The sequence below is a fragment of the Lepisosteus oculatus genome, chromosome 6, assembly GCF_040954835.1.
Source record: "Lepisosteus oculatus isolate fLepOcu1 chromosome 6, fLepOcu1.hap2, whole genome shotgun sequence".
Lineage (NCBI taxonomy): Eukaryota > Metazoa > Chordata > Actinopteri > Semionotiformes > Lepisosteidae > Lepisosteus > Lepisosteus oculatus.
Genome location: NC_090701.1, coordinates 22,838,171 through 22,853,161, shown reverse-complemented (window position 1 = coordinate 22,853,161; position 14,991 = coordinate 22,838,171). Strand labels below are relative to the sequence as shown.

The following is a 14,991-nucleotide window of genomic DNA, read 5'->3' as shown; positions in this document are numbered from 1 at the left end:
CGTTGGTCATTTACTCCTGATTAGAGCTATTACTAAATCAAATAAAACAATCTTCCACATTCTGACAAGATTCTTCCACACTCTACTAGGATAAAACATTCGATTTTAGTTAATTAAGCAGTTATACAAGCAGTATATTAAGGATAATATATTAAGTATATTATATTAAGCAGTTATATAGTGGGAGTATTTTAATTAACTGCAGAGTTCCATTTTTTAATCTTTTAAACTAAATCAAGTCAAAAGTGGTACTGTACTAAATTTAAAGGACAATCAAGAGTACAATTATCAACAATAGATTTACATATTATACTTAAAGAGTATTCTGAATTTTCAGCAGTGCTCCTATCCTAAACTTCAATCACAGGTTAAAGATTATATCCACCATTCTGAATAATCCAGTACAGTAATGGCTGGGAAATTAAAAACTCAGAAAAACTGAAAACCAGAACATTCGTCTCTCCATAACCACATCTGGAGACTAACAGTACATTCTTGATGTCATAAACTCCAAAAGAAATGAAATACTGAGGTATGAAAGCAAAACTATTGTCATATTTCTATTATAACTTATTAATGCTAGAGTTCACCTATCTAAAATCACATCTCTGATTTACAGCCTTCATCCTTTCTGAGACTCAGTACATAGTGCAGTATGAATTACTCTTCCACAATCGCAAATTCATATTTAGATTTAGGAAATCTACACATTGCACCAAACACCTGTGAAAAAGTTACAAATTCATGCACCAAATCTGTAGACAAATTTTAAGCCAAAGGAACCGATCATAAATGACTAACTTAAGCAATTTATCAGACAAAAAGCTTTTCTGTGTTTTGCAATCTCTGCTAGTAAAGATTATTCAGGTGTTCAAAATGTATTTCATTCAAGACGGTGTCACTTGAACAGCAACTTATTTTGCTGACTTTGTGAAATCACAATTTTCAGATGAAAAATGCAAGTCTAGGCATTGGGTTTGGGTTTGATTCCAGATCTTACCGTCTGTGTGGAATTAGTATGTTCTCCCACATTCATATGGGTTTCTTCCATGTGCTCCAGTTTCCTCCCACAGTCCAAAGACACAGAGGTATGTTAACTGGCTTCTGTGAAAGCTGGCCCTGGTGTGAACATGTGTCTGTGTCTGTGTGAGCCCTGCACTGAACTGGTGTCCCAGCCAGGGTGTGTTCTGCCTTGTGCCCATTGCTTGCTGGGATAAGCTCCAGCTTCCCTGCGAGCTTGTATTGGATAAAGCAGTTAGAAAATGAATGGATAATGCAAGTCTGTAACATTCAAGGACTTATACAGTGCTGCTTTTTGCAGTTGAGGATATTGGATCTCTCATTAGAGAGAATGTTTTCACTACAGCATCAACGTCAATACAGAAACAATTACTTATGCATATTAAAAGATTTGTTCTACTACTGGGGAAATATTTTACCTTGACAAGAACTGGGAAAAATATAATTTGTTGAATCAACACCAAAAAGGTTAAGCTCTTATACTGTGAACATGTTTTGTGAAAGACTGAATAGTACTGAATGCTCACAAGGGACATCAAACATAATTTCACTCTTTTCTGTAGCGTAAAAAAAACTGCTTCCGGGAAAGAAAAAAATAGAACATTCAAGAAATGCACTGCAGGGAAATAAAATCAAGAAATAAGTTTATTTTTTTAAACTGTACAAATTTTTCAGATTAGTAACTAAACCATAATTTGCCAGACCTTAGTTTCACTTAAAGATTTAAGATATCAGTACGTAAAACCATCATGTTTAATGCATTTTTAAAAAAAAACTTAGGTTTTCACAACTTTGTACAAAGCCCTTTTAAAACCCACGATCATAGGTTAACGGAGAAGGATGAGGATAAAGACACATACAAACAATGGCACTCTTTAAGAGGGTTGGTTTGGTTCAGGGTTTCAGCACTACCAAAACCTTGTGTAAACACTCAGAAAGAGTTTCAGCACACCCAGAACTAGACTTCACTTTACAGAAACTAACCCAGTTCACTTCTCACTTTACAGCCACAGTTTGAAATGCTAAGTATGATTCCACAGATTGTAAACTACATATACTACATTTCTAAAATAAAATGCACACAAAACAATTAACTGAATCCTGCATTACAGTTCAAACAGGGCATGAGCACATTGTAAAGTTATTGCTTAGTGTTCACCAATCACTTTAACATTGAGGGAGTCGTTACTTAAAAAAAAAAACCCTTTAAAGAAGTGACACTTAAATAACAGTTTTTTAAAAAAATATTTTCTTTCTATACTGGTTCATTTTATTTGGCTGGTTTATTGGTGTACATTTGTTTCTGGATTACCATAAAGAAACAATACAAAAGAACATGTTTCATTAGGAAATGGTAAAACCGTTTCTGTAGATATCCCTGCCACTTGAGTTATAGTCATGAACACTGCAATGTTCGCAGAGAAATGCTTAGAATGGAGTGCTGGATTTGTGGAGCGTATCAGAAACCTGGAATACCTCTGTACTATTGTCAATTGATGCCGAACATCTTCTAGTATCAGACTGTAAAAATGTGTACTTTTTCCTGCCACCATATTTTCTGTTCAAAGTACTTGGTCAATGTCATCAGCAGCCATAAATTACGACACTTTACCTTGAAAATCCTTTTTCGTCTTAGTGTTATAAATGCTTTTTCAAAAAACATTCATGACTGGGAAGGAATTTCAGAAAGTTCTTTTGAACCCCTTAGCACAGAATTGTTTACAAGTTCTCAAAATCACACTTAAATCAACAAAGATAAAAAAAAATTAGTTCACCTACTCAGCTCTGCTACCAAAACCACCTATTTAGATCAAAGAAAAAAATATATATCTTCCAGTTGAAATGATGAAAGCAGTCCTGAAAGCAGGGCGTTTACACTCCCATTTCAATTTAGCTTAATTAAAAAATAAGATTTCAAAGTTGTTATGCTCAATACACATAATCATCTTCCTTGAAAGGATCAACAATGTTCTCCAGGAAAGCTTACTGATAGGTCACAGAGTAATGCAAGGCATTCATGATTCAACAGGATTTAAAGATAGTACAGTCAAATATTGGTCACTTTAACATTTACATTTGAATCTGCTACAAAAAAGGAGAAAACTTTATACAAACCAATACCTTCAGCCCCTGAATCTGGTACATGTCCATGATTAGTGTTTGAAATAAAACAAATGGAAAAACAGTGGTTTGTGTATAACAACAAATTCCAGTTTGCCTTTAATAAGGAAAGCACAGCCATTTCGTTTCCAGGAACCATAACTGAAGGATGAAATGAGGAGACCTGATTGGCTGTATGCAACAATTATAGGTTGTCCCCTGGCTGGTATTGAGGCTCTGTAGCTGTGAAATAATCTTCCAGGAAAGACTGGATGTACTCAAAAGTTGGTCTCTCATCTGGCTCTTTCTTCCAGCACAACTTCATCATCTCATGTAAAGACTCTGGGCACCCCTGGGGACAGGGCATCCTGTAGCCACGCTCGACTTGCTCCAGCACTTCACGGTTCACCATACCTACAGAAAAGGGTTAATAATCCATCAGGTTTCAACGGTTTCATTTTCCCTTTTGATATCTAAATGATACCAGTCACTTAAGTGAACTGCCAGTTTCTTAAACGAACTGCGAATCTCAAGCTTTGCCACAACAGAAAACCTTGGCAGTGTTTTCTTTGTACCAGAACGGGGTACAAGGCCTATTCTGCATGTATCAGTACCACACTTGCATTTAAATGTAGTAGCAGTTAGGGAAAGTAGCATTTTTGGGATCAGCATGGGGAAAACTAGCACAAAATTGATTGTGTGAAGTTTGTCCCAATTATCTTTTTAGAACAGTGTTGTTAACCTGTATGTAGAAGTTTCTGTTCTGCTTTTATGTGTCCATATTGTGTTCACAATTTCAAAAGGGATTAACTTTATTTTTCATTTCAGGAGACACACTGAGGCAAACACCCTATCCTGCTGGAGCACTGGGGGCAGTTGTCATTCTGGTTCCAGCCAGGGACAAACTTTACTTTCTACTGCACAGACAGATTCAGCACCAGTGCACAGCAATATCTTTTGGGAGTTTGAGCTGTGTAGTTCAGACATTTCTGGTTCAGATGGGGACAATGTCATTAACCACAACTGGGGAAGTGCTTCACTGTGATAAATACTGTATGTAAAATTCTTCAAAAGCTAAACATTTTGGCTCTGACGCTGCAAAAATGTTGACGATATATACTGGACAAAGCCCATCTGCAGTAATCATGGTATTATTAGATTCAATTATTAGAAGGTATATAACAGAAATAATTAAATTATCAGAAATGACATCCATATATATGGTACTTTGAGCAACGATCGTACTGCAGTACCTTAATCTTCTTAATAAACTCAAACAGTCTTTTAATTTCTACAATTTACACACATAAGATTGTAGATTAACAAGGGATGTACAGTATATGGCTATTGACACTTAATGATGCATCCATTTTAATCAACAGTATTGTTGTATGTTGGGGACAGCCAGGTGTTTGGATTTACCAAGAACATGACAATATCCTGTGGGCAGCACCAAGGTGCAGTTAGCACCTTGTAGCACTGGGGCCCTGAGTTCAGTTCTGGACTTAGGGTTTCATCTGCATGAAGTCTGTACAGGTATGTTCTCCCTGTGGTCGTGTGCGATTCCTCCTGGTGCTCTGGTTTCTTCCCATAGTCCAAAGACATACTGGTATATTAATTGGTTTCTGGGAAACTTGGCCCTGGAGTGTGTGCATGCTTGTGTCTGTGTTTTGCAATGGACTGATGTCCCGTTCAGGGTGTATCCTGCATTATGTCCTTTGCTTGCTAGGCTAGGCACTGGCTCCCTCATGACCCTGTATTGGATAAAGCAGTTAGAAAATAAACGGATGACCATATCCTGTAAGTTCAGAACAACAAGAATTCCCTGAACATTGAAACAACTGTCTTTCATTAGCCCTTGTTCCTTGAAGCAGTAAACATGGCCAGTGTATAATCAGCAGACTAAGACATCAGAATATGTTCAAGTAATATGAGCACTGAAAGAGTACTGTATTCTATGGTTTAACAATGATACTTGCCGTCTTGAATTGCTGGAAATACCACTTATGTGTAGAATCAACAAGAAAAAAAAATCTCTCATTGTTTGCATATAAATGTTTTGCTTTATTTTGGAATAGAGAAATAGGTTCCCATTAAATTAGCATTACCATCTGGTTTAGAGTTATTTTGTATAGATTTTTTAAAAGACAAGTGTTCCCTCTTTGTCCGATAAAGGCGTATGTCTAGAGACAGTCATATAGTCTCATAGCCTCATAGTGATAGTCTCAGAGGTCTATGGTTTCAATATTTACTGCAGATAGGAGTTTTATGCGTACAGTAATATAAATATGTGTAACAAATACAGGTAATACTATTAACTGTACAAGATTTTCTGTTGTGTAGCTGTATCTTTTTGTAAAATAAATATTTAAGTGTGCCTCCTAGGTGTTACTTTGTTACCAAGTTGTATGAGAGAAATCAAGAAAACTAATACTAACACTTAGCCTTCCCTGATTATAGAATGTGTAAATATTGTTAATTTTCTAATATGCTTGAATGACAAGTTGATCTTAGGACTTGATTTTTATACTAGCTTGATACTTCCTTATTTGTAAATTATTCTCATTTCCTTATCTGCAACAGTTTTGCAGACAATGCAGCGATATACAAAAATGATAATCAGATACCAAGTTTTGCCGTGTTTGAAATGATAAAAAAATATTTACACTGTAAACTGAACTTCATACATTCTTCTTTCATGGATTGATGATACTGGGTGAAAACCAACCCATACAAAGAAACACTTCTTTCTGCATCCATGTCATTAGTAACAATGACAAATATTATGTAGTTTTTTGCAAATAATTGAGAATAATATTCAGCATAATTCCAAAATTTATCCAAACACATTCCACTGCAATCTTTTTCTGGATAGTTTTCACTTCAGATTTACATCATCATCAAATCCTGGGAGATAATCTCACAGGAAGGTATTTATATCCACACTGCATATTTGCTTTGTGTTGAATAAAATTGATTTTTGTTTTTAATTGTTCTGGGTTGAAATAGGCAGTCAGTTACCCAGGATCTTCATCTTTTGCCAGCAGCCATATCGCCCTGCAACTCTAAATTGATAACCCACTGAAGCTAAGCAGGTGTGAGCCTGGTTGGGAGACCTCCTGGGAAAAAAACTAAGGCTGGTGCTGGAAGAGGTGTTTGTGGAGCCAGTAGGGGGAGCTCACCCTGCAGACTGTGTGGATCCTAATGCCCCAGTATAGTGACAGGGACACTATACTGAAAAAAGGTGCTATGAGACATAACACAGAGGTACTGATTCTCTGTGGTCATGAAAATTTCTAGGGCATTTCTCAAAAAAAGTATGGGGTGTTACCCCATTGGCCTTTATCAACAGCCACCTAATAATCCCCATCTATGAATTCGCTTCATCACTCTGTTCTCCTCCCCACTTATGGCTAACGTGTGGTGAGTGTATTGGCTCATTGCTGCTGCTCTCCCATCATCCAGGTGGGGCTGCACATTGGTGGTGGTGGAGGTGAGTCCCTATTACCTTTAAAGCGCTTTGAGTGGAGTATCCAGAAAAGTGTAACTGATAATTAACTTTTTCACACAAAGGTATGTTTATTGTGCCATCTGTGCTGTACCAATCCATGGGTTATGCATTTATTCATTCACAGCTTTACTATATGTTTTGAAGACTCTTTACTACTCTCAAGTTACAGTATTAGATCTACCACATACATGAGTCTCAATTGCATAGAGCGCTTATAAATCCTTCAGTATTGTTTGCAGCTCCTTTAACATCACACTTCACATTCAGTGAAATGTCTGCTTTCATTTACATGATGGTGCGTAAAAAGTAATGTAATTGAAAAGGTATTCTGCAGCAGAATAACGTGCTTCATCAAGAATGCCATTGTATTTCTTCATCATGCAATGCCTATTTTCTGAGACAAATCCAATCATGTTCTTAAAATTCAAATAAAACATGTCTAAATATTGGATGACATCCTGTGCCACTGAGGAGTAATTCACAAAGTTCAGATAGTCCGGAAGTCCAGAATTAATGTCTTGGTCTACTTTAAATATAAGGGTGTGCTGCACTGCAACATGTAAGAGGTCCAAGAATAAATTAGGATAAAACTAATCTGAAACATTACTTATTTTACTTCAAGCATTCACAGAGCTGTTATGTGAAAACCAATCTAACATGAATTTTCTGGAACATGAATTTAGATACTCAAAGATAAAAGCAACAGGGTATGTATGTATGTATCCATGGTATAATGTATTCTTCAGGACTGGATGCAAAAAAAAGATTTTACATACAAAAAATAAAAAGTTGCCCTAGAGGAAATCTTTGTTTCTATCAGTTTTAAATGTACCAGTCACAGTTCACGACCACTGAAATATGAAAGATCACCAGTAAAACAATGGAGAGTAGCAGATGGCTGTAAACAAGCTCAGTGTTCAAAATCACAATTTATTTAAAGGCCAGATGGTACCACTGTAATCTTGGTCTGCTCTACATGCAAAGCCTTCGACGCCTTTTCACAGACAGACCACATTTAACAAGCTCCACTGAAAAATGTAGGAGGATCTACAAAGGAGGGAATTCAAAAACTAAGGTAAAAAAGGAGGGTTTAAATGTCTTTGTCAAGTGACCAGCCAGTCCTTTATGCTAGGCCTCATCTTAATGTGAAGACATCTAAAAGCTGGCTCAGCTACAGTAATCATTCAGTTACCGTATATCACTGTCATACCTATTACAACCCTGGTGGCTCCAGGCAAGCAACATGATCAAACCACACATTACAAATTCTGTTTAACTTCTATTTCACAATCTGAAATTTTTGTCATCTCATCAAATGTTGAGTCAGGGTGGAAGTACATCTTTATCAAACCGTAGTGATATAAACACTTTATTGTTTAGCTAGAACAATAAAACAGTAGAAAATCACTCCATATGGTACATATCGGCTTTTTCTCCAAGGCATCACTATAAAACATCTAATTTCTGTTAGGAATCTCTTTTTTCCCCCAACTGACAAGTGGCCTTACTTTCATTTTCGGGTGAAAATGAACTACAGCCAAAGACACTGCTACTGTTTGTCTGAAGTTGAGCTTCCAGTACCTCTTACCTGGGTATGGAACTCGTCCCTTAGTAACCAGCTCTGTCAGCAGGATGCCAAAGGACCACACATCTGATTTAATGGTAAAGCGGCCATACAAAGCAGCTTCAGGTGCTGTCCATTTAATGGGGAATTTGGCTCCTGGATTAAAAAGGAAGGATATACTTGATTAATAGCCAGACAATGCCATTAAAATATACAGAAATTAATACAATAAGAAAAGCCTAAGCCAGGAACTCAAAGCTATCATTTTAGTTTGGCATTATTTCAATATATTCATAGCGTCATTGTGTAAACATTTTCCTACAGATACAAAACGTATTCTGTCACCTTCGACAGAAATTAGAGACTTTGAGAGTAGCTTTTCTTTTTCTGTATACCCATGAAACAAAAATGCAAACCTCACCTCAGAAACACAGCCTTGATTTAAACATCATCTGTTACAATGATAACGTGGCTTAACAACAAATAAAATCATATGGAAGTAATTGATATGAGATGTTTTCTCAAATGCAATTTTTCCACAAATAACTTGAATAAAAAGCTGGTTTTCAAGTTTTCAATCTAAGCCACTGATGGATGGATTAGAACTACATTTAATTCAACTACAGCAAGAAGAAATACCAGACATTCTGTTTATTATATCTTTATCAGTTTTCTCATATCTGACAGTAGAAATAGCTTGGAGTAGCCTGACCACAAGGAACAGTCAGTATACTGTATGTCAGTCACCTGACTGGTGCACAAAACCGTTATAACAACACATACAATGTCTTGGTTGCTGAGGATACCCCAAATTTTATGTCAGAATTTCAAGTTCTACAGGCACTGCTGCTGCAGAGAAAGTCTATGCTTGAGCCTGAAAAGCTACCAGAGCACCAAGCTAGAATGACAATGAGAGCACCACTGAAGCATTCAAGACTCAAGCATTTGATGAATCTTGCTGAATACAGCTGGTATCTCCTTGACTGCCACTTCCCAGTTAGATGGATTAAACAGCCAATTAGCAGGAGTCACTGTGAGGACTTTTGAGCCATTAGAAGGAAATTTAAAAATGAATACCTTAAGTATATCAATGGAAATTATTAATTACATTTATTATTAATCTAGTAATACTTTTTTTTCTATGAATCATAAAAGGACAGCCGGACAGCTGCCAGCTCTGAATAACTGAAAGTTAGCCACTGAAACTAACAGGAGCAATGTTCTGCATCTGTTTTCAGCCTTTAACAAATTCACCGTGAAATGAATCAGTGTCATTTCATAGTAAGCAGTGAAGGCACTTTTTCACGCATTCTTTTTCTGTATACCCATGAAACAAAAATGCAAACCTCACCTCAGAAACACAGCCTTGATTTAAACATCATCTGTTACAATGATAACGTGGCTTAACAACAAATAAAATCATATGGAAGTAATTGATATGAGATGTTTTCTCAAATGCAATTTTTCCACAAATAACTTGAATAAAAAGCTGGTTTTCAAGTTTTCAATCTAAGCCACTGATGGATGGATTAGAACTACATTTAATTCAACTACAGCAAGAAGAAATACCAGACATTCTGTTTATTATATCTTTATCAGTTTTCTCATATCTGACAGTAGAAATAGCTTGGAGTAGCCTGACCACAAGGAACAGTCAGTATACTGTATGTCAGTCACCTGACTGGTGCACAAAACCGTTATAACAACACATACAATGTCTTGGTTGCTGAGGATACCCCAAATTTTATGTCAGAATTTCAAGTTCTACAGGCACTGCTGCTGCAGAGAAAGTCTATGCTTGAGCCTGAAAAGCTACCAGAGCACCAAGCTAGAATGACAATGAGAGCACCACTGAAGCATTCAAGACTCAAGCATTTGATGAATCTTGCTGAATACAGCTGGTATCTCCTTGACTGCCACTTCCCAGTTAGATGGATTAAACAGCCAATTAGCAGGAGTCACTGTGAGGACTTTTGAGCCATTAGAAGGAAATTTAAAAATGAATACCTTAAGTATATCAATGGAAATTATTAATTACATTTATTATTAATCTAGTAATACTTTTTTTTCTATGAATCATAAAAGGACAGCCGGACAGCTGCCAGCTCTGAATAACTGAAAGTTAGCCACTGAAACTAACAGGAGCAATGTTCTGCATCTGTTTTCAGCCTTTAACAAATTCACCGTGAAATGAATCAGTGTCATTTCATAGTAAGCAGTGAAGGCACTTTTTCACGCATTCTCAACTTGCCTTGTCTCGCAGTATATTCATTATCTTCAATTAGTCTTGCCAGTCCAAAATCAGCAATCTTACACACTAGGTTGTCTCCTACAAGAATGTTGGCAGCTCTCAGATCTCGGTGTATGTAGTTCATTCTCTCAATAAAAGCCATGCCATCAGCAATCTTAAAAACAAATTAAAAAAGAAAAATAAGTTACAAATTTTAATGTTGCACCAATATCTTGAACAAGAGTTTCACCTGTAATCAAGCATTTATGTACAACACAAATTAACACATTGAGACCAACTCCGGCCCCTACAGTGTTTACAGAGACAACAGGAATTATATTTTTCCAAAAAGAGAAGAATTTGAAGAAACATGCAGACAGGGGTATAAGACAAGGAGTCATGTGATTATTAATTTGTACTAAAAGAAACCTTTCAGAAGAGTTCATCACTGAACAATCACTGATACATATCACATATACAGTAATTCATTCCTTTTCTTGAAGATGAGTGATTCAACAGAGATAAGCAAGAGGAAGCTGTACAGGACTGTCTCTAAGCTGTAAGAAGACACTTGTTTTTCCATGTACCTGTGCAGCCATGTCAACCAGCTGTGGAAGCTTGAGGAGTTTCCCCTCCCCTTCCTTCAGAAAGTCTAGTAAACTTCCTGCAAGACAAGACGTACAGAACAAGATGAAGAATGGGAACAATTAAGAAATGAAATGTAAAATGAGACATTGAAGCTGTAAATTCCATGGCGTGTTTTTCTGAAAACATCTATCAAATTTACTGTACAGAATGTGTTTCTCTCTGTACAACCGTGCTAAAACAGCACCTAACAGTAGAAAAAAAATAGGCAACACTTAATGCAAATTAAGCATAATTAATACGAATAATGTGTGACTGATTCAACACCACAAAAAACACTTTACTAATATTTTCAGTAGCTGCAAAACGTTGCTTCTTAGTTTTGAGAGCAGCACTGACATGCTTCTAAATCAGTGTGTTCTGGAGACGGATCCTTGTGGTGGACAGTAATAATTATTATATTATTTCCCTTCAGGAAACCCCTTTTATTCTCTATGAGACATGAAATGTATACTTCTGACAAATGGGATAACCACACCAATGCTGAAGCTACTGGTCTGTCAGAGTACAAACTGCAAATTTATCAAACGTATAAAATGAAACAAAGAAGAACAGATACAGTACTAAGCACTTGATGAGGAAGGGGAGGAGAGGGCTTGCCAGTTGTGTGGGTGAAAAGAAGACTGAGAAGACAGATTTGGTCCCAAAAAAATAAGATGACGAATGTACTTATTACTCCAATTCCTCATGACTCAGAGAGGCTTGGCCAGATGGATAAACTGTTGTTGCTATCATCAGAGAGTAAACATTTAGATTTGCACAAGACAAATCTACACTTCACATTGACAATACAATAGACAGAGAGTACTAAACAGTATATAGCATGATGCATAACTACTGGTACTAATTTTAAATTACAAAGCGTATCAGCACATTCAGGGAGAAGCACCCCAGAAAGGTCTAAGCAGGACAGAATTGGGCAATGGGTTTCTGACAGAATTCACATCTGAGAATGTCTTACTTTGAGTAGATCTGAGATTTTTATATTGTTTTTTTCCGATGGTAAAATTATTTTATAAAACTGCAGAAGAAACACCTGAGCCTTAATATTTTTCATTTAAAATGCATTTAATTCTTTTTTTTATCCTAATGTGGAAAAATTAAAAATACACATTATTTAGACTTTATTTTCGTCTTGAATGTAACAATGGAAGTAAGTGGACCTAGTGCAATATTTCAGTTGCACTAGTCTGCATGCACTGATAATTCAAAGAGGGAATAGGACAACGTGAGGACAATGTCATATATAACTCGCATTTTTCCAGTTCAGACTGATGACAACCAGCCTCAATAACCTTTTTTAAAGCAGTGCTCTTTGGTGCAAACGAGTGATGGTAATTATAAGACCATAAGTCTTAAGTAGCACCAAAAATAATAATAAAAAATAATAAAATAAAAAAAAGCACAAGTGCAAGAAAAAAGCTGCTCTTGAAAAAGTTATATTATTTAAAAAGGAACAGTTTCATTTAAATGTCATTCTAACTAATTAAAACCCTTTTCCAACCACAAAATATTTAGCTGTAAATAAATTCAATTTTCATCAACTCTACATAACCCTTAAAACAAACTCTAGGCTCACAAAACTTTCATCTCCACTCATCCTTCAAAAAGTCAATAGTGACAAGCTAGATGCAATTATTAGCAAGGTGTATATTTGGTATATTTAGTTTAGGGAAATAAATGTCAAGCACAGTAAAGCAATTTTCTTTTTGAAGAAAAACTACTTGAAATAACAGGTCAATAATCCCAACAAAGCCTGCTCTGCATATATAATCTGTTATCATTGTCCAGCCAATTCTTTCAGAGCCAAAGTTCACTGCATTCACAGACATGAGTGTTCAAACTATTCCAATTATTCTTGCATTACACATAAGATGATTATTCAGATGGAAGTGATTTTCCTCTACCTTGATGCTAAAACATCTCGTATTCTACATTAAAAAAGCTTGAATTTCCAAAGTATCTCTAGGTGCTGTGAAAAGACTTGCCTTTAGCCATGTATTCAGTGACAATGTAAATGGGCTCCTCAGAAACCACAGCATACAGAGGTACTAGTTTATCATGCCTGAGCTTCTTCATGATCTGTGCCTCCTGCAGGAAGGCCTCAGGCGACATTGTCCCAGGCTTTAGAGTTTTAATGGCAACCTTTGTAGTTCCATTCCATGTTCCTGAAATCCAAAAATGCAGAAATAAAACATATGGTAAGAACAAATAAACAGAAAACCAAGGAGGTCTCTACAGCTTCAAGGAATAAGTACTAAATACTCATTTAATAGGAAAGCAGTGGGACTTGGAGGTCTTGAAACACTGAGACCAGTGACAAAATAATTAATGACAATTAAATGTTGCCAAACTACAACTCAATGTTTCAATGTATTTATACCTGATTAATTGTTATTTTTATTCCTAATTTATTTTTATTCACATGTTCATCCCATGATCATCCCTTCCCCATGGGAAAATGTCCACCTGTCAACATAAGTCAAAATTATTTTGTAATTATTACTTGTAAGGTCCTATACTGGCAAATTGTTGTGAAAGGCACAAAAATGAGTTATTGAACTGAAGTTAATGAACTTCAGCTACTGCCGATATAGGATATAGGAATGCTCTGAACAGTACAAAGTTTTCACCTTATGCAGATAATCCATTTGTAAGTAACATTAAGATTTCCAGAACTGTATATCTCTTACTTGGTTTCAACATGTAATATGCATTGCTCAAAGAAAACAGATACTGCAAGAAATTGTTCTCACCCATCCACACTTCTCCGAAGCAACCCTGCCCAAGTTTCACCTCCAATCTCAAGGATTCTCTAGGAATCTCCCAGGCATCCTTTGCTAGACCCTGTGTCTGTGGCTTCACAGTAGGACACACTGTTGTCAGTCTGTGGCACAATCCATCAGCATGTTCTGAGAACATTAAAATGGAGTAACCTTAGACAACCACAGCTTTTCCAATCAGTGAGGTTCTTCACAAAGTTCAGCTTTGTCAAGCAAACACACACAGCTTGTGAACTACTATCATTAAATATGACACATACTTACTACTGGTAGTTTATTTTATTACCTGTGTAGTGTTTGACCAGCTTTTGTAGTGTTTCAAATTGTGCTCTTGTTGTAATGTAGTAGCCCCCATTGTCAAGTTTTCGGATTTTGTAGTGTTTCACATTGTCTCCTTTCATCTCATCCCAGTCCCGAATGGAAAGGGAATAAGCACCTAAGGAAATGAAATCAATGTAGAAGTAACAGTCAATGGAGTGATACTGAATATCTCTTATGGAAACAGTTTATGCATACAGTACCTGTAAATAATAATAATATAATAATAAACTTTATTTTATAAAGTGCCTTTATAGGTGGCTTCTCAAAGTGCTTTACTGGATGACAATAACAATAAATAAGAAGAATACACAAGATAAGACACAATTACAATATATAGAGGAGACAGTGGATGGTGGTACTAAGAAGAGCAGAGGGGTGAAGAATGGAACCAGTTAAGTAAAGGCTTTTCTGAAGAAGAGGGTTTTGAGTCAGGATTTGAATTTAAATGCCATCACTTTGATTTTACCACTGGAAAGTATTTTTTCTTAATTCATCTACTGGAAGAAGCATTTACTTTGAATCAGAATATGCTACACAAGTAGCCATTTTCATCTCTGCTGAAAAAGCTTGTACATTACCTAGAAAAAGATTACTAACTACTGAATGTCTTCATACAAAACTGTTATATTTAATGCACAGAGGCTAACACCAAGCTAAAAAAAACTTTCTGCCTCTCACTTAACATTACAGCAATTAAGTGTTTTCCTTCAACAATCCATCAAGCAGAGTCTACAGGTGAAACTAACCATTGATTACATTACAGTCACTCATCACATTTCAGTATGGCATACTATTTAATATATACACTTTTATTGTT

At 36.1% G+C, this 14,991-nt stretch overlaps 1 protein-coding gene across 1 annotated transcript in view; it reads right to left on the bottom strand.

Moving 5' to 3' along the window:
• Nucleotides 1-1,647: 1,647 nt before the first annotated feature.
• yes1 (YES proto-oncogene 1, Src family tyrosine kinase) overlaps nt 1,648-14,991 on the bottom strand; it is a 51,955-nt gene continuing 38,611 nt past the window's right edge. The window contains exons 6-12 of the mRNA XM_069191075.1: nt 14,140-14,289; nt 13,827-13,982; nt 13,055-13,238; nt 11,013-11,085; nt 10,447-10,600; nt 8,220-8,351; nt 1,648-3,534 (exon numbers count right to left, since the gene is read on the bottom strand). Coding sequence (XP_069047176.1) covers nt 3,326-3,534; nt 8,220-8,351; nt 10,447-10,600; nt 11,013-11,085; nt 13,055-13,238; nt 13,827-13,982; nt 14,140-14,289 — 1,058 coding nt within the window. The 3' untranslated portion in view covers nt 1,648-3,325. The remainder of the gene's footprint in view (nt 3,535-8,219; nt 8,352-10,446; nt 10,601-11,012; nt 11,086-13,054; nt 13,239-13,826; nt 13,983-14,139; nt 14,290-14,991) is intronic.